This window comes from Cervus canadensis, chromosome 13 (assembly GCF_019320065.1).
Source record: "Cervus canadensis isolate Bull #8, Minnesota chromosome 13, ASM1932006v1, whole genome shotgun sequence".
In the NCBI taxonomy this organism is placed as follows: domain Eukaryota; kingdom Metazoa; phylum Chordata; class Mammalia; order Artiodactyla; family Cervidae; genus Cervus; species Cervus canadensis.
In genome coordinates, this window is record NC_057398.1 from 4,673,799 (window position 1) to 4,693,389 (window position 19,591).

Sequence of the window (19,591 nt, forward strand, 5' to 3'; positions counted from 1 at the left end):
TTACATTTTGCCGTTGCTGCTCAGCTGCTCAGTCATGTCCAGCTCTTTGAGACCCCACGGACTGCAGCACGCCAGGCTCCCCTGTCCTCCACTCCTTCCTGAAGTTAGCTCAAGTTCATGTCCATTGAGTTGGTGACCCCACCATCTCATCCTTTGTCGCCCCCTTCTTCTCTTGTCATCATCTTTCCCAGCATATGATATCCTCCAATTTACTCATCTGTTCTATTGTTGGTGGATATCTGGGTTTCTGGTTTTGAGCTGTATAACTAAAGGCTTTATGAACATGCCTTTTGGTGTGAAATATGTACACTCTGTTTGGCGCATACCTACGAGTACAGTAGTTTGCCTTAAGGCATATGTGTTTCAGTTTTAGTACATACTGACAAGGAGTTTTCTAAGGTGGTTGTAGGACCACCCGTTGTTTAAAATACTTGGAGGTTATCTCTTTAATTTCAGTGATTCTAGTCAGTGTGTAGTGGTACCCTAGAATAGTTTTAATTTGCATTTTGTTGATATTGAATGACATTGAACACCTCTTCATATTGAAAATCTTTTGTGAAGTGTTTTTTCAAAGATCTTTTTTTTCCATTTTTTATTTTGATTGTTTGCCTTCTTGTGGATTTGTGTGAGATCTTTATATATTCTGGTTATTGCTCCTTGTTGGATATGTATGTTGTAAATATCTTCTCCCAGACCATTACTTATAGTTTTATATCTTTCCAGTGAAAATTCTTAATTTTCTTCTGTGGCTAGTGGGTTGTATGTGTGTTTTTTGTTTTTTCTTTTGAACCATTTGAGGAGTACTTGTTTAACTACTAAGACCTTAAAGATATTCTCCTATACTATATTCTATTCTGAAAGCATTAATGTATTGTCTTTCATTTTTAGATCTCTCTTGAAATTCATCCCTGCATCTGATTTGTGCTAGGGACCCTATTTCTTTTTGTATATATGGATAGCCGTTGTTTCAGCTTCAGGTCACTGAAATGACCACCCTCACCGCACTGCCGTGCTACCTGCAGTGCACATCAAGTCTTCTTTCCACTGCCCAGTGCAGTGTGTGGGGTCTTAGCCCCCCAACAAACTGAACCCCCGTCCCCAGCAGTGGAAGCCAGCATCCTGACGGCTGCACTGCCTGGGAATTCCCCTAGGCACATATTCTTACACGTGTGGTTCCGTTTCTAGAATTATTTACTATTTCATTGTTCTTTTTGTCTACCATTGAACCATACACTCTAGCTTTACAAGAAATCTGAACGTCTGGTAGACAAAGACTTCTTTTGTTTTCTTTAAGAAGTTTTTAGCTATCCTAAGTCCTCTGCATTTTCTTACAGATTTTGAAACTGAAGTTTAAAAAATATCAGAATTTGAGATTTAACTGAATATGTCAGTTTAGTTAGAATTGATACCCTTAGCTACTGAACATGGTATTAATAAATACCTATTTATTCAGGCCTTCTTTAAAAGCCTCCTAAAATGGTTTTATTATCTGATGCAAGAACTCTTAAATACCTTTACTTAGACATAGTATCCATTTTTTAAAATTTAAATTTAATAAATTTTAACTTTATGCAGATCAAAATTAAAATTTTAATTTTCAAATTATTAATAATACTCAGTAAAATGTGCATGTCTTTTTTGGTGTGCAGTTACACAAATTTAAACACACACACAGGTTTTGAACAGTCCATCTCCCAGAAGAACTTTTGCATTCCATTTCTCTGTTGTCCGTTCTTCCTCTACACCCATGCACCAAGCTCTGTTCTCTATTACTATAGTTTTGCATTTTAAAAAATATCGCATAATGGAGCCTTACAATAGGTAAGCCTTTGAGACTGGCTTTTTTTCTCTGTGCAAGAGGCCTCTGAGCCTCATCCAAGTTGTCGCATGTATCAGTGGTTTATTCTCCTTCATTGCTGAGTAGTGTTCCCTGGTATGGTTGTCCCACAGTTTGATTATATATTAATCTGTTGAAGGATATTTGCATTGTTTCCAGTTTTAGGTGATTTCATTCTGTTAGGGTAAATATCTAGGAATGGGATTGCTGGGTCTTTTGGTAAGTATATGTTTAGCTTTATAACCAACTCTTTGTGACCCCACAGACTGCAGCACGGCAGGCCCTCCCTGTCCCTCACCAACTCCCAGAGTTTACTCAGACTCATGTGCATTGGGTCAGTGATGCCATCCAACCATCTCATCCTCTGTCGTCCCCTTCTCCTCCTGCCTTCAATCTTTCCCAGCATCAGGGTCTTTTCAAATGAGTCAGTTCTTCACATCAGGTGGCTAAAGTATTGGAGTTTCAGCTTCAGCATCAGTCCCTCCAATGAATATTCAGGACTGATTTCCTTTAGGATTGACTGGTTGGATCTCCTTGCAGTCCAAGGGACTCTTAAGACTCTTTTCCAACACCACAGTTCAAAAGTATCAGTTCTTTGGCACTCAGCTTTCTTTATGGTCCAACTCTCACAGCCATACATGACTGCTGGAAAAACCATAGCTTAGACATCACCAGACCGTCTAGACTGGCTTATTCCCTTTTGCACGCCTACCCACAGTTCAGTTAGAACCCAACTAGTAAGAGTTCCAGTTGCTCCGTATCCTCAGCAACGCTGATCACTTGTATTTCACCCATTCTGATAAGTGTGTAGTGGTCTCTTGGTTTTAATTTGCATTTTCTCAGAGGCTATGTATATGTTTTCAAATGCTTAACTGCCTTTCAGTCATCTTCTTTATAAAGTGTGTTGAAATCTTTTGACCATTTTTATAATTAAGTGCTAATCTTATTGAGTTTTGAGATTTCTTTCTATATACTGGATACAAGTTCTTTGTCAGTGATTTGTCTGCAAATGTTTTACAGAAAAAGTTGGTCCTTGGTCTTGGTGAATGTTGTGTGTACTGGAAAAGAACATGTATTCCGTTATTGTTGGGAGTAGTGTTCTATAAATGTCAGGTCGATAGTTCTTTTATGTCCTTACTGATGTTCTGTTAACTTATTCTTGTGCCAAGAAAGCAGTATTTAAGTCTCCAACATAATTGTGGATATTGTCTTTCCCTCTTTGGTTTTATCTACATGTATTTGAAGATGTTTTGTTAGGTGTGTACACATTTGGAATTGTTCTGTCCTCTAGGTGAGTTGAGTTTTTTATCATTGTTTATTGTTCCTTTTTATCCCTCATAATTTTCTTTGTTCTAAAGTCTACTTTGCATGTTCTTACTATAACCAAACTAGTTTTCACTTGATTATCATTTGCAGGGTATATTTTTTTCCTTTATTTTATTTATTAGTTACTTAAATCATTATATACAGCTTGAAGTCTTGAGAGCATTTAGTTTTTATGTTTTGAAAATCTCTGTCTTTTAATTGGTGATTTAGGCCATTTATATTTCAGATATTTATCAATATGTTTGGGCTTTGGTCTGTCATTTTATCATTTACTTTCTGATTGTTAGCTTTCTTTCATTTTTCTCTTTCCCCTTTCCTGTCTCTTCAATTATTTGAATACTCTTTAGTGTTTCATTTTAGTTTATCTTTTTTTGTTTTAATTATTATTTTATTCCTTTGTACAGGGATTTGTTTGGGAGATTTTTTGTGTTTTTTGGTTTTTTGGGGCGGGGGTCTTTTTTTTGTTTTGTTTTTTGGTTGGTATAGGCATTTCAGTATACAAAACTTTTACTTAGAATCAATACTTTATCACTGTTAAATGGAATGTAGAAAACTTTCCACTATCTAGATCCCTTTGCTCCCCTCCCTCATTTTTATGTTTTAGCAGCGACTTAGCAGCAGTAGCAGCAGCAGCAGTTTTATTTATTAAACTTATATACAACTGAAACCACCTTAGGCAATATTATAATTTTTCCTTTCAATCATAATAAAATTTTAAGGAGTACATGAGAATCATATTCTATTTGTGCAGATTTTTATCATTTCTGTTGCTTTGCTTTCTTTTTTTATGGTATAGTATTTGCAATTTATGAACCAACAATGATGCATTATAATTAACTGAAGTCCTTAGTTTCCAAGGGTTTCACTATTTATGTGGTATAGTTATGTGTTTGACAGAAATCCTGCCCTAATAATCCTTTCTGCTTTACATATTCATCTCTTACCCTTCCTCAAAATCCTTGGCAACCACTGTTGTTTTTACTGTCTCTCTATTTTTGCTTTTTCCAGGATGTCCTATAGTTTGAATTCAGAGATATATAGCCTTTTCAGATAGATTCTCTCACTTCACAAACACACATTTAAGTTTAAATAGTCTTTTCCTGCCTCAGTAGCTTATTTCTTTTTATCACTGAATGCCATTCCATTTTATAGATATACTACAGTTGTTTATCCATTTGCCTATTGAAGGATATATTGGTCGAGACAATTTTTTCCCCAATCATTTTTTTTTCCTTTCTTGTTCCGCATTGATACTTTGCATTGATCTTCAAGTTCATTGACTCTTCTGTCATCTGCATTCCACTACTGATCCATCCCAGTGAGGTTTTGCTGTTGTTTTGGTTATTGTGTTTTTTAGTTCTGATATTCCCATCTGGTTCTTAGTTGTATCTTTGATTTTTTTGTCTGAGCCTTTTAATCCTTCCATTAGTTCCCACCCCATCGTAGCAATATTTGGAGTGTTTTGGACAAGAGAGTCATCTTACAGCTAGAGCAGACTGTCCAGAGCTTGACGACCAGCAGCCAGGATCTGCTCGAACTTCCCAGCTTGCACACTGCTGGGATAATTACAGGGTTAGGGAACAGGGGGTGCTGGGAAGGAAGCAGACAGCAAACGGCTTCTTACTCCTCACGTCTTTCCAAAATTACACTTTTTAACCATGTAGCTAGAATTCCTAAATTTTATTCTTAATGAAAATACTGACTCAGAAAGTGATCTGGCTCAATTATTTCTCAAAACTATTTGTTGACATTTGTTGTTGTTCAGTTGCTAAGTCATGCCTGATTCTTTGTGATCCCAGGGACTGCAGCACGCTAAGCTTCCCTGTCCTTCATTATCTCCCAAGGTTTGCTCAAACTCATGCCCACTGAGTCAGTAATGCTATCTCACCATCTCATCCTCTGCTGCCCCTTTCTCCTTTTGACTTCAGTCCTTCCCACATCACTCTTCTCCAGTGAGTCAGCTCTTTGCAGCAGTTGGCCAAAGTATTGGAGCTTCAGCTTTGCATCAGTCCTTCAGTCCTTCCAATGAATGGGCTTCCCTGGTAGCTCAGACGGTAAAGCATCTGCCTACAATGCAGGAGACCTGAGTTCAATCCCTGGGTCGGGAAGATCCCCTGGAGAAGGAAATGGCAACCCACTCCAGTATTCTTGCCTGGAAAATCCCATTGACTGAGGATCCTGGTAGGCTACAGTCCATGGGGTCACAAAGAGTCGGACACGACTAAGCAACTTCACTTTCTTTCTTTCCTTTTCCAATGAATATTCAAGGTTGATTTCCTGTAGAATTAACTGATTTGATCTCCTTGCTGTCCAAGGGACTCTTATTAAGAGCTTTCTCTAGCACCATAATTTGAAAGCATCAATTCTTTGGCTCTTAGCCTTCTTTATGGTCCAACTCTTACATCTGTACATGACTACTGGAAAAACCATAGCTTTGACCGTATGGACCTTTGTCGGCATTACCAGGCCTGTAATTCATGGTTCCTCCTATGAACAGTTTCCAATCATTATAAGATATCTTATCAACCTTGATAGAAGGGGGAATATAAGAACCAGAGATATATTCACAGGAACTTACTTAGAATCAATAGATAGCAGAATATTACTATAGCTTTATTTTTCTAATGTTATTCTAATATAACATAAACTTATTTATATTTCTTATGTCTCCTGAGTACAAATGCCATGTAAATATCATCAGTGTTTCAAGAAAGATTTCTGGATTGGCTACAGTTGTATCAACACAGAAAAAAACTGTAAACAAAAGAGACAAGTATCTCCTTCAAAAATATATTGCTTTTAAGTTTAATATGTTTGTTTTTAAGCAAAATGTTAGAAAAAATGATACTTTCAAAGGTCTTAAGCATAGAATGTTGTGTCTATTTTATTTTCTGTTCTTTCTTACTTTTTTCAGAGACACTGGAGAAGATATTCCACTAGAAAGCAGTTTCTGAAATTGAAATATTATTCAATTATCCTGCAATCTAGGATAAGGATGATCATTGCTGTCGCTTCTTACAAACGATACCATCGGGCTACCGTGACAATTCAGAGGCACTGGCGTGCTCATGTGAGAAGCAAGCAGGATCGACAGAGATATGAACTGCTAAAATCATCCACCGTTGTAATCCAGTCCGCCTTCAGGAGATGGAGGCGACGTAAGAGGCAATCACAAATAAAAGCTGCCATAACATTGCAAAGAGCTTTCAGAGAATGGCGTGTCCGGAAACGTGCTCAAGAAGAAAGAGCTGCCGTGGTCATACAATCCTGGTATAGGATGCACAGAGAATTACAGAAGTACTTTCACCTTAGATCTTGTGTTGTCATCATTCAGGCAAGATTTCGGTGCTTTCAAGCCCAAAAGTTATATACAAGGACCAGAAAGTCTATCCTGACTCTGCAGAAGCACTACAGAGCGTACGTGAAAGGAAAGGTTGAGCGCACAGGCTATTTGCAGAAACGGGCTGCAGCCATCCGCCTGCAGGCCGCTTTCAGGGGAAGGAAAGCACGTAAGTTATGCAGGCAGATCAAGGCCGCTCGTGTCTTACAGTCGTACTGGAGAATGAGACAGGACAGACTCCGATTTCTAAACCTTAAGAAAAACATCATCAGGCTGCAGGCACACATAAGGAGACATCAACAATTACAGACATACCAGAAGATAAAGAAAGCTGCCCTCGTAATTCAGATTCATTTCCGAGCTTACATCTCAGCCAAGGAAGTTCTGGCCTCTTACCAGAAGACACGTTCTGCTGTCATCGTCCTGCAGTCTGCGTGCAGGAAAATGCAGGCCAGGAAAAAGTTTCTTCACATCCTCACATGCGTTGTAAAGATTCAATCATATTACAGGGCTTATGCTTCCAGAAGAAAGTTTCTGAGGCTCAAAAAGGCTACAGTAAAGTTACAATCCATTGTCAGGATGAAGCAAGCCCGCAAACACTACTTACATTTAAGAGCAGTTGCACAACAGAGAGAAGAACGCCTGCGGGCCTCTTGCATCAAACTGCAAGCTTTCCTCAGAGGGTACCTGGTTCGGAAGCAGGCGAGGCTGCAGAGGAAAGCCGCTGTTTCGCTGCAGTCTTACTTTAGGATGAGAAGGACGCGGCTGGACTACCTGAAGGTCCATCACGCAGCTGTTGTCCTTCAGCGTTACTATCGTGCGCACCGAGCACGGGCCCAGCAGAGGAAGCACTTCCTGCAAGTCAGAAGAGCCGTGACCTGCTTGCAGGCAGCTTACAGAGGGTACAAGGCCCGCCGGCAGCTCCAACAGCAATCTGCAGCTGCTCTGAAAATTCAAGCTGCCTTTAGAGGCTACTGTCAGAGGACGAAATACCAATCCACGCTTCAGTCTGTGCTCAAGATTCAGAGATGGTACAGGACACGCAAGATCGTTTCTGCCGTAAGAAGCCAATTCTTCAAAACAAGGACAGCTGCGATTTCTCTCCAGTCTGCTTACCGTGGCTGGAAAGTTCGGAAGCAGATCAGAAGGGAACATGAAGCTGCACTGAAGATTCAGTCTGCTTTCAGAAAGGCCAGGGCCCAGAAGGAGTTCAGGGTGTTAAAAACGGCTGCAGCCGTGATCCAGCAGCATCTGAGAGCGCGCGCCGTGGGGCGGAGGCAGCGGACGGAGTACAGGGCGCTGCGCCGGGCGGCAGTGACCCTCCAGTCCGCCTGGAGGGGCCGAGCAGCCAGGAGGCGGATTCAGAAGCAACAGAGATGTGCCATCATCATACAGGCCTACTACCGGAGGCACGTGCAGCGGAAGAGGTGGGAAATCATGAAAAAAGCGGCTCGCCTAATTCAGATGCATTATCGGGCTAATTGTACAGGAAGAAAACAGCATCATTTGTTTTTGAAAACCAAAGCAGCTGCAATAATCCTACAGTCAGCTTTCCGAGGTGTGAGAGTGAGGAAGAAAGTGAAGGAGATGCACCAGGCAGCCGCCACCATACAGTCTAGATACCGAGCATACCAAGCCAGAAAGAAGTATGCCAGCTCCAGAGCAGCGGCCGTCATCATTCAGAGGTGGTACCGAGCGGCTAAGCTCACAGGCCGTCAGCGTGAGGAATATCTTGCAGTAAAGAAGGCAGCACTGAAAATCCAGGCCGTCTATAGAGGAGTCAGAGCGAGAAGACAGATCAGGCGCATGCACACGGCAGCCACTCTCATCAAAGCCGCCTTCAAAATGCAGCAGTCACGGACAAGGTATCTGCAAATGAGAACAGCAGCCGTTGTAATTCAGGTAAGGTACAGAGCGTACCTCCAAGGTAAAGCTCAGCGTGCAAAGTACCTGACGACTCTGAAAGCCGTAGCTCTCCTCCAGGCCGCTCTCAGAGGGGCAAGAGTTAGACAGAGCCTGAGAAGGATGCGGACCGCGGCCACGCTCATCCAGGCCTGCTACAGGGGGCGCCGACAGCAAGCCTATTTTAATAAGTTAAGGAAGGTGACGAAAATGGTGCAGCAGAAGTACCGGGCAGGGAGGGAAAGGAACGCACAACTGCGAAGGTACAACCAGCTGAGACTCTCCGCGATCTGCATTCAGGCTGCTTTCAGGGGCATGAGAGCGCGAAGACGCTTAAAAGCCATGCACTCCGCCGCAGCCGTAATCCAGCGGAGGTTTAGGACTCTGGTGAGGAGAAGAAGATTCCTGTCTCTCAGGAAGACCACCGTGTGGGTTCAGAGAAAATACCGTGCAAAGGTTTGCGCAAGGCATCACTTACAACAGCTCCAGTTGCAGAAGGCGGCTATCAAAATCCAGTCCTGGTACAGGGGGTGGGTGGTGAGGAAAAAGATACAGGAGATGCGCAGGGCGGCCACGGTCCTCCAGGCAGCGTTCAGGAGGCACCACGCTCAGGCGAGGTACCAGGCCTGGAGGCGCGCCTCGCAGGTCATCCAGCAGCGATTCCGGGCAGGCCGGGCTGTGCGCCTGCAGAGAAGACAGTACCTCCAGCAAAGACACTCTGCCCTGGTCCTCCAGGCTGCGTTCAGGGGTATGAGAATCAGAAGACGTCTGAAAAGGATGCATGCCTCCGCGACCCTGATTCAGAGCAGGTTTAGGTCTATAGTGATGAGGAAGAGATTCCTTTCCCTCAAGAAAGCTGCTGTTTTTGTTCAGAGGAAGTACCGAGCCACTATCTGTGCCAAACATCACTTACACAGATTCCTGAAGTTACAGAAGGCAGTCATTACAATCCAGGCATCTTACCGAAGACGGATGGTAAAGAAGAAGTTACAGGAGATGCACAAGGCTGCAGCCCTCATCCAGGCAGCCTTCAGAATGCACAGAGCACGCCTGACCTTTCAGACCTGGAAACACGCCTCGGTTCTCATTCAGCAGCGTTACCGGGCCTACAGAGCTGCAAAACTGCAAAGAGCACTTTATGTCAGATGGAGGCATTCTGCAGTGGTCATTCAGGCTGCATTTAAAGGGCTGAAGGCAAGGCAGCTTTTAAGGGAAAAGCACAGAGCAGCTGTCATAATACAAAGCACGTACAGGATGTACAGGCAGCGTGTTTTCTACCAAAAGCTTCAGTGGGCTACAGAAGTAACACAAGAAAGACATAGAGCGGGTAAAAGGAAAGCTCTTCAACACGATGCACTCAAGGCAGCAACCTGTGCCCAAACTGACTTTCAGGATACGGCCATAAGGAGACTGATTCAGGAAAGGCGGCATCAAGCTGCCATTACTGTTCAGAAGCATTTTAGAGCCTTTAAAACACGGAAGCACTATCTCCACTTTAGGGCAAAGGTAGTTTTTGTTCAAAGAAGGTACAGAATGCTAATGGCAGTGCGAACCCAGGCAGTCATCTGTATCCAGTCTTGTTACAGAGGCTTTAAGGCACGAAGGGGTATCCAACGCATGCACCTGGCTGCCACACAAATTCAGTCATGCTACCGAAGGCACCGGGCCAGAGCTGATTATCAGGCCAAGAAAAGAGCAATTGTTGTCATACAGAATCGCTACAGGTCGTACGTCAGAGTGAAAACGGAGAGGAAGGAATTTTTAGCCATTCAGAAATCTGCACGAACTATTCAGGCTGCTTTCAGAGGCATGAAAGCTAGACAGAAATTAAAAGCCATGCCAGACAAAAAGATGGCAGCCCCCACTCCCCAGCCTGCATTCTACTGTCACAGGACTGAGAGCCGGCATGAAGCTGGCCAGAGTCCAGCACTTGTGGCTCAAGGGCTGTATAAAGCTTCTCTGGTTGGCCCTTCACAGGAAACAGAGCATCATTCTCAAAGAAAGGCTGCGGTCACAATTCAAAAAGCTTTCCGTAAAATGGTCAGAAGAAGACTGGAAAAACGGAAGCGTGCTGCCATGCGAATTCAGTCCTTCCTTCAGATGGCCGTGTATCGCAGAAGATTCCTTCAGCAGAAAAGGGCGGCCCTCACGTTACAGCGGTGCTTCAGGACACGGCAAAGCAGAAGACAGTTCTCACTGTACAGAGAATCAGAAGTGGGTTTGCAGAGTCCCCACAGAGCCTTTCTGCCTGCGAAACATCAAAGAGAACTGTACTTACAAATGAGGAGCAGTGTAATCATTATTCAAGCTAGAGTGAAAGGATTCATACAGAAACGGAAGTTTCAGAAACTTAAAGATAGCACCATAAAAATCCAGGTATTTATGCATTTACGTACAAAGCTTTCATTCATCCTTTGACCAGTATTTCTTAGAATTTTCAAAATGAGCTGTATCAGGTTATAAAGAATAAGAGGTAGTTTATGTAACCATTTCTTTTACCTTCCAAAATGGAAGGTTTTTGAAGTTGGGTAAAAAGTTCCAGTAATTGTCCACCCAAGACAGCACAGAACAAGATTGTTCTGGACATGATCACCCTAAACTTAAGTTATGACTGCATAGTTAAAAGCAGAGACTTTGATTCCATACGGTTGCAGCTGGCAACCTTACATGTTTTGAGAACATCTAGTGGTGTCCTTGAGTCTAACATAAAGTTCAAGTTCTCAGTGATGCTGAAACATGTCAAACCACATCCACGATAACCACTTGGCTCCATTTCGGATGCCCGAACCACAGTTAATCCATTTTGATTTTTAAATGCTTTCTTTTCTGTAACAGCTAAAGCAGATATACAGTATATGTTTAATAGGCCACAAAACAGGCTGTTCTAGTTAACATAAAGTTCAAGTTAAATCCAGTGATAGCTGGAATGACTTCCCCATACATCAATATATGGAGATTTCTTCATCATAATACAGAATGAGAAATGTATGTGGCTGGGAACACAGAGAAGGGAAACCTAAGCTGGTCCCAGTGATCAGAGAAGGCTTCTTGGAATAAGTGGGGTTTAAGATAAGTGTTAAGCTGAAGCTGAAGGAAATAGCCTAGTAAGCTGTACTGAAGGAGTATTCCAGCTGTAGGGGGTAGCATGGAGCTCTCAACTGAGAGTGAGCACAGGTGTGCAATAAAGGTGATCTGAGACCAGGATGGCGGTCCATGGAGTGAGAGGTGGGTGCTCTGTAAGACAGAAAATGGTTAGCCTTCATCCTCTGGACTGAAAGAAGTTCTAGATGAGTTTAAGGAGAGGACCAGAATCCTAGTTTATTTTTTTAAAATTACTCAGGCAGGGTCTTGGAACTGCAATCCCACATGCCCCGCAGTGTGGCAAAAAAAAAAAAAAAAACTCAGGCAGGAATGTGGAAGATGGACTAGGCTATGGGCGGCCAGTCAGGAGGTTGCAGGAAGTAGGTTGGGAAAAAGTGAATTACACTGAACAGAGGGCGATGACAGTAGGATCTTCAGGGTCCGCGTGAGCGGAGGATGGGACTGGCCTTATATAGAGCCTAACTAGAGCCAAGCCACCTTTGAGGCCGAGGAGACAAAAAGACTGATACCTGGCTCCCACTAGGCGATGTCTGTCTACATGAAACCATATAGAAACACTCTGAGTCAAGGACACCACAGGAGTCAGTTTGACCATACATATCACTCTCGCCTGTCAACTAAATTTAGAAACCAACCCCCATGTAGGGTGTAGTTATCCTATTTGTTGTAGGTATTTTGAAATCAGATAGACTCAGGTTCAGATTTTGACTCTATTCACTTACTATGAGGTAACAAATCTGTTAGTGTTAATTTCTGTTTTGTGAAATAGAGAGCTTAATTATCATCTCACAAGATATTTGTCAAGATTAAATAAGATAGGTCTGCCGCTTATTACCTCTGACATCAGCAAGTTCTTTTACTGGTGTCAGTTCCTCTGGGCCTTCATTTCCTCATCTCTAAATTAGAGGTAATAGTACCTACCTGTGTTCACATAAGGACTTGTAGCGCTGAGTATAGTGCTAAGCGCTTAAGAAGTTGTAACTCTCACTTAAGCTTTTAGTCAGCTGCAGGGTTGCCAGAATCGGAAAGTCTGATGGCCCCGGGTAGAGGGACGCTGGGATTCCACAGCCGGCTGGCCTGAACCCAGGTGCGTCTGAGGAGGGGGGGATCCCCGTCCTCTCCCCGGAAGTGAGTCAGCGTGTGCATTCACTCTCTGTTCCTTTACAGGACTGAGAGGGTGAGGGCAGCACACACACCTGGCTTCCCCGGCGTGTGCAGATCTCACAGCTTAAATACTTGCTAGGGTTGCGTGAGGCCCAGCCGGAGCCAGCCCACTGTTCTCAGAGGGCTCACGTGTCAGGAGTGAGCGAGCCTCACAGAAGAGTCGGGATGTGACGGCGTTTCTGCAGTTGATCTTGTCTTCCTGAACTTATGTTAGTTGTTTTCCAATACCGACTAAAAAAAAAAAATTAGACATCTCATTGCATATTTGTTATATTTATTTGCTTAACAGACTGTGTGGAGGAGACACAAAACCAGGAAATATTTACGAGAAGTGAAAGCTGCCTGCAAGATTCAAGCCTGGTTCAGGTGCTGGAAAGCACGTAAGGAGTATCTGGCTGTGTTAAGAGCTGTTGGAATCATTCAGCGTTGCTTCTGCACCCAACAGCAGAGAAGACGGTACTGTCTCAGCTGTGTAGAGGGCAGTGTGGTGTGTGTGTGTGTGTATAAAATAATACCGCTTGTTGGATTTTCTTTTGAATAGTTGCTATGCTTAATTTATATTGTTTGTTGATGTTTTCTCCATTATTGTAACAAAATTATCTCTGAGATTGTCTTATTTTTTGAGACAGAGCCTTGATGGTATAATCCAACTGTTGTTGTCCAGTTGCTCAGTCATGTCTGATTGTTTGCGACCCCATGCACGCCAGCCTTCCCTGTCCTTCACTGTCTCCCAGATTTGCTCAAACTCATGTCCACTGAGTGAGCGATGCCATCCAACCATCTCATCCCCTGCCGCTCCTTCTCCTGCCTCCAACCTTTCCCATCATCAAGGTCTTTTCCAATGAGTCAGCTCTTTGCATCAGGTGGCCAAAGTTTTGGAACTTCAGCTTCAGCATCAGTCCTTCCAATGAATATTCAGGCTTGATATCCTTTTCAGTTGACTGGTTGGATCTCCTTACAATCCAAGGGACTCTCAAGACTCTTCTCTTAGCATCACAATTAGAAAGCATCAATTCTTTGGTGCTCAGCCTTCTTTCTGGTCCAACTCTCAAATCTATATGTGACTACTGGAAAAACAGCTTTGACTATATGCACCTTTGTTGGCAAAGTGGTGTCTCTGCTTTTTAATATGTTGTTTAGGTTTGTCATAGCTTTTCTTCCAAGGAGCAAGCATCTTTTAATTTTGTGATTGCAGTCACCGTCCACAGCAATTTTGGAGCCCAAGAAAATAAAATCTGTTACTGTTTCCACTTTCCCCCCATCTACTTGCCATGAAGTAATGTGAAAGTATTCACTTAAACTTGATTAACGCAGGTTCTTGAGGATAAGTGTAGGGATGGAGGAATGGGAAGTAGGTAAATTGATCTAGTTATGTTGTTTTCCTTGTTAGTGCACTGGTCCATTTTGTTTGTTGATGTAGTTATTGGCAGCATTTCTTTCCTTTTTTTTTTTTTAACCTTATATTATCACCTGTTCTCTATCCTTAATGATGACATAATTACTAACTTGTCTATGTTAACTCTATTTCCCTCTTGCTACTTCATTTCTCTGAAACACATTTTCAGAAGCTGTTACCAGAGTGTTCATATTATTGTTTATTCCATAGTGTAAGAATTTTTTCTTCAGTTCCCAGAATTGATGAATTATTGTATCAGTGGTTTAAAGATTGTTTTAGGAGAGCATATTCGTCTTAGAAGCATTTCTTGATTAATTCCATGGGTAGAGTAAGGCTTAAGAAATAAATGTGTAGTTGCTGCTCTCAGCTATTAAGGACCAGTATCTAGTTTTCCTGTTGACATTCAGCCTTATTTTCTAGGAAAAGTGGTGACATAACTTAGTTAATCTCTATCTTTTCCACACAGTTGTGAACAAGCAGATAAAGAACCTGCTTATTCTCAGTTGTTGCCTATTACTACTATATTGATGCTAAAGTTTAATCTCTAGCCCTCACAGTTTAAATTTTTCTCCAGTTCTGCCTTTTTTAGATCGTTTGATGGCGCTCATCTTGTCTCTCAGTTGAGTGTCCGTTTCTCATTTGCTGGTGCTGTCCCACCCTCCCAAGCTCTCTTCCTGGCCGCTTCTGTCGCCCAAAGACTTGATCACAGTGTGGACTCGGGTTTACTCTCTGCCATTCATTCTACCACCACCCCTTTATTGAGGTTTTGTCTAGATCTGGCTAATCCTGCTTTCTTCTGGTCCGGTTCAGAGTTTTTTGTCATTCTAGAACTTAATGTTTCTTGCCCACTGAAATATTGCCAACTGTAACATTTCTCTGCCTGTTGTTGCCCTGTGTGTCTGAGTGTTGGTGCTGTCACGACCCCTAGAGCCTGACGTAAATCGCTCGTCTCCACTTCTCACCTGTTCCCTCGTTGCCTTTCTTACGCCTTCTCTCTCCTCTGGTATTTATGGGGCGGCAACAAATGCTTACTAAATAAGTTGATTTGAAATTGCTTTCCAATAATCGCTTTGCAGGTTTTTGAATGTGAGAGCCTCAGCAGTCATCATTCAGAGAAGATGGAGAGCTGTACTCTCTGGAAGAAAAATTCATGAACAATCCTTAATGACGAAAGTAGGTGTTTAAAAAAAGCAATTCATGTGTAAAGAACTGCTTTAGAAAACAGAAAACAAAAAGAGTAAAGACCTAACTATACATTTATTTTATGCACGTCATTGCAGTCAGTTAAAAATTATATTCACTCATAAAAATACTGTTTGTGAATATTTTGTGTGTGTGTGTACCTGTATTTATAAAGTATTCTCAAACCCAAGTTTGAAGTGATTTTTTTGGAAAAAAGTCATAATAGATGTAGCATATCCTATCTGTATGAGTCAAACACATACTCTTTCAGCCACAATTGGTAATCTATTTAAAATATTTAGCATCAGTTTTAGAATAGTAGTGGTACCTATGATCTTTTAATAAGGAAATTAAAAGTTTACTTGTAAATTTTTACATTCATGTAATATTCACTATGTATGATTATATACCCACTATTATTATTACACCTTCTATTATATATTTACTAAGGGGATTCTCATGAGATAGTTATTGTCAGCATTCCCATCTTATAGATGAGTAAAGCAAGGTCTGGAGACGAAAAGGGATTTGCTAAAGGTCACTCAGCTAATATGTGGGGGTCTGTGTCATAAAACAAACCTAGTTCCTGTTTCAATCCAGAGATGTTACATGTCTTGGAATTTGATTGTAAGGATGTTCTGGAATTGAGGAATCTAAGATAGGCTGGGACTACACCATGGTTCTTAAAGCTGCCGACAGCTTCCCTCATAGCTGCTTACATCCATTCTCTTCTCTAGAGTGTAACTAGCTGTTTTATTAAATGCACTTGTCTTGTAGTAATATTAGTCCTGTGCTCATTAACAGTGAAAAGTGTTAAGAGGAAGAGAAGGGAAGAGTACCTGCTATCTATGTTCCTGGTTTACAGCTTCATAAAACTTCACTTTCAGCTATAGACCTCTATGGGTTTTGAAATCTATGAAATATGACATCTTAAACTAAAAAATATACATTTTATTTTACCTTGAGAAATTACAGAACCTCCAGTGGGTTGAAGTATTATTTCTATATGTTAACGTTACTCGCAAATATTTCCTTATAGAAACATCAAGCTGCTTGTTTGATCCAAGCACATTTCAGAGGATATAAAGCAAGGCAGGTGTTTCTCCAGCAGAAGTCAGCTGCTTTGACCATACAGAGATACATACGAGCCAGGAAGGCTGGGAGGCATCAGAGGATGAAATATGTCGAATTAAAAAAATCTACAGTTGTCCTACAAGCACTGGTGCGTGGTTGGCTTGTAAGAAAAAGGGTGAGTATTTTTAAGTAGGATACCTGTTTCCCTTAGATGCTCCCCAGAAATACAAAATAGATTCTCCTGTGTAATAAATCTTAACAGAGGAGCTGAAGTCTGAGTGAGGGCTCCAAGTGTGAAGCAGGTTGCTGTTACCCGAGTCGTCCTGTGCTACCACCAGGCAACTCTCTCAGGCGTTGTAAGATCATCCTGAGATGACTTCCACACCTTCAGCAGGGACGAATCCTCCCTAGGGAATTCATAACGTCCTGGGCATCCTGTATATGCAGCACTGGCAAACAGGAAAAAAAAAAAGAAAATTAAAGGAGAAATCTGTGTTTTGTTCATTGAGTATAAGCTGGAACTCTGAAGGCCAAAGGCCCCTGTAGGGAGCTTCTGCTCCAAGAGTCTGCTCCATGGTGACACTGCCTGATACTGGAGAAATCAGATCAAATGTTTGTCCCATTTAATATCACCATCTCCAGCCATTCTGCTTGGAACATGCTACCCCTTCCTGAGTTTAATATTCCTAGACCTCTCCTGTTACAATTAGTATATTTTAAACCTTAACTAGCTGCTATTGGGTAGCCTAATTAAATTCTTGAGTGAAGTGCCCAAATATAATTTTGCTTTCTATACCCTGAGTTAGGGGTTTCACCATTGAAAATATTGTATAGTAAGGAATATAATTGAGGGCTTCCCAGGTGGCTCAGTGGTAAAGAATTCACCTACCAATGCAGGAGATACAGGAGACGTGAGTTCAGTCTCTGGGTTGGGAAGATCCCCTGGAGGTGGAAATGGCTCCCCACTCCAGTATTCTTGTCTGGGAAATCCAATGGACAGAGGAGTCTGGTGTGCTACAGTCCATGGGGTCGCAAAGAGTCAGACACAACTTAGTGACTGAACAACAACAGCAAAGGAATATAATTACTTCAAGTTACAATGTAGATAATTTTAATAGTTAAAAGTTAACTTACTATTGCTAATTTATATAACTTGATATTGAAGATATACAGAAATAAGCATTGGTTGATCATCTCAAGAGTTAACTATTTGATTGTTAATCTTTTTTTCTCCTTCAGATCTCAGAGCAGAGAGCCGAAATTCGGCTTCTTCACTTTGCAGCAGCTGCCTTTTATCACCTGTCTGCTCTTAGAATTCAAAGAGCCTACAGACGTCACATAGCTCTGAAGAAGGCTAACAGTAAACAGCTTAACTCAGCCATCTGTATTCAGGTTAGCTTTCCTTTCATTAAGACTATGACCTAATTTTTGTTTAGAGTTTTTTCATATTTCATAAGCAATTTCCAAATACCTCTAGTAAGGTTATATAACATTTAGCTTTGGCCACACAGCTATTAGGATGTCTTGATGGTTTAGAGATAAGTTGATGTTTTATGGCACAGTACTGAAGCTATGAATTATTCTCTGGTACTTTGAACTCATTTGACCTTCTGCTAGCAACATCTGAGGGTACCTGTTTCTCTCTCGACATTCTTGCCAACTTGTGCCTTTGGAAGACTCTGTGATTTCTGTCATTTTGATGAATGGCAAATTATATCATTTTTGTTTTGGATTTCCTTTGACTGCTAACAATTCTGAAAAAAAAATTTCACCTGTGTTAATTATTCAAATTCTTATCTGTGTATCAGTTCAGTTCAGTCCAGTCACTCAGTCGTGTCCGACTCTTTGCAACCCCATGAATCGCAGCACGTCAGGCCTCCCTGTCCATCACCAACTCCCGGAGTTTACTCAAACTCATGTCCATTGAGTCAGTGATGCCATCCAGCCATCTCATCCTCTGTCGTCCCCTTCTCCTCCTGCCCCAATCCCTCCCAGCATCAGGGTCTTTTCCAACGAGTCAACTCTTCGCATGAGGTGGCCAAAGTATTGGAGTTTCAGCTTCAGCATCAGTCCTTCCAATGAACACCCAGGACTGATCTCCTTTAGGATGGACTGGTTGGATCTCCTTGCAGTCCAAGGGACTCTCAAGAGTCTTCTCCAACACCACAGTTCAAAAGCATCAATTTTTCAGCGCTCAGCTTTCTTCACAGTCCAACTCTCACATCCATACATGACCACTGGAAAAACCATAGCCTTGACTAGACGGACCTTTGTTGGCAAAATAATGTCTCTGCTTTTTAATATGCTATCTAGGTTAGTCATAACTTTCCTTCCAAGGAGCAAGCGTCTTTTAATTTCATGGTTGCAATCACCATCTGCAGTGATTTTGAAGCCCCCCAAAATAAAATCTTACACTGTTTCCACTGTTTCCCCATCTATTTCCCATGAAGTGATGGGACCAGATGCCATGATCTTAGTTTTCTGAATGGTGAGCTTTAAGCCAACTTTTTCACTCTCCTCTTTCACTTGTATACTGTATTTTAAAAAGATTTTTTTCCATATATCTTGCTAGTTTTTCTGTTGAGTGTTTTTTTTTCTTAATAAATTATAGGAGTTCTTTATGTATTCTGAATAAGAATCCCATATGTGTATATTAAGTAAAAAAAGTAATTGAAGAATAATACACAGCTTGATGAGATTTATATAAATTTTGAAATGAGGAATATGTTGTACAGGGTTGAATTCACATGCACACACTTACGCACACACACACACTCACATACTGTGTCCTGGAAGGATCTACACCAACTTGAGTGGAAAAGGAATGCCACTGGGGAGGGTTGAAAGATATTCAATATAATGTTCTATTTATTTCATTTGTGTATATATGTATGTATTTATTTTAAAAAACCTGAAATAATAAAGATCTTCATCCATCTTAAACAGAGATGGTTTCGAGCAAGATCACAGCGTAAGAGGTTTCTTCAGGAATACAGCATCGTAAACACTCAGCGTGAAACTCAAGAATGTGCGAGCCGGCGCAGCAGCGCTGCATCCGTAATACAGAAAGCTGTCCGCCGCTTCCTCCTCCGTAAAAAGCAGGAAAACTTTAACAAAAGAATCTCTAAAATTCAGGTAACTGAAAATATTATGATTTTGCAATTCATCCTCACGATACCTAACATTTTATTTTATTTTATTTTTTGGCCCTACATCAAGGCTTGCAGGATCTTCATCCCCAGCCAGGGCTTAAACTCAGGCTGCAGCA

The 19,591-nt window shown here is 41.7% G+C and overlaps 1 protein-coding gene across 1 annotated transcript in view; it reads left to right on the top strand.

Moving 5' to 3' along the window:
• Positions 1–19,591, top strand: part of ASPM (assembly factor for spindle microtubules) — a 61,543-nt gene that overhangs the window by 34,831 nt on the left and 7,121 nt on the right. Inside the window, 6 exon segments of the mRNA XM_043485345.1 lie at positions 6,078–10,781; positions 12,961–13,127; positions 15,144–15,240; positions 16,289–16,498; positions 17,563–17,715; positions 19,270–19,458. Of these exon segments, the coding sequence (XP_043341280.1) occupies positions 6,078–10,781; positions 12,961–13,127; positions 15,144–15,240; positions 16,289–16,498; positions 17,563–17,715; positions 19,270–19,458 (5,520 nt within the window).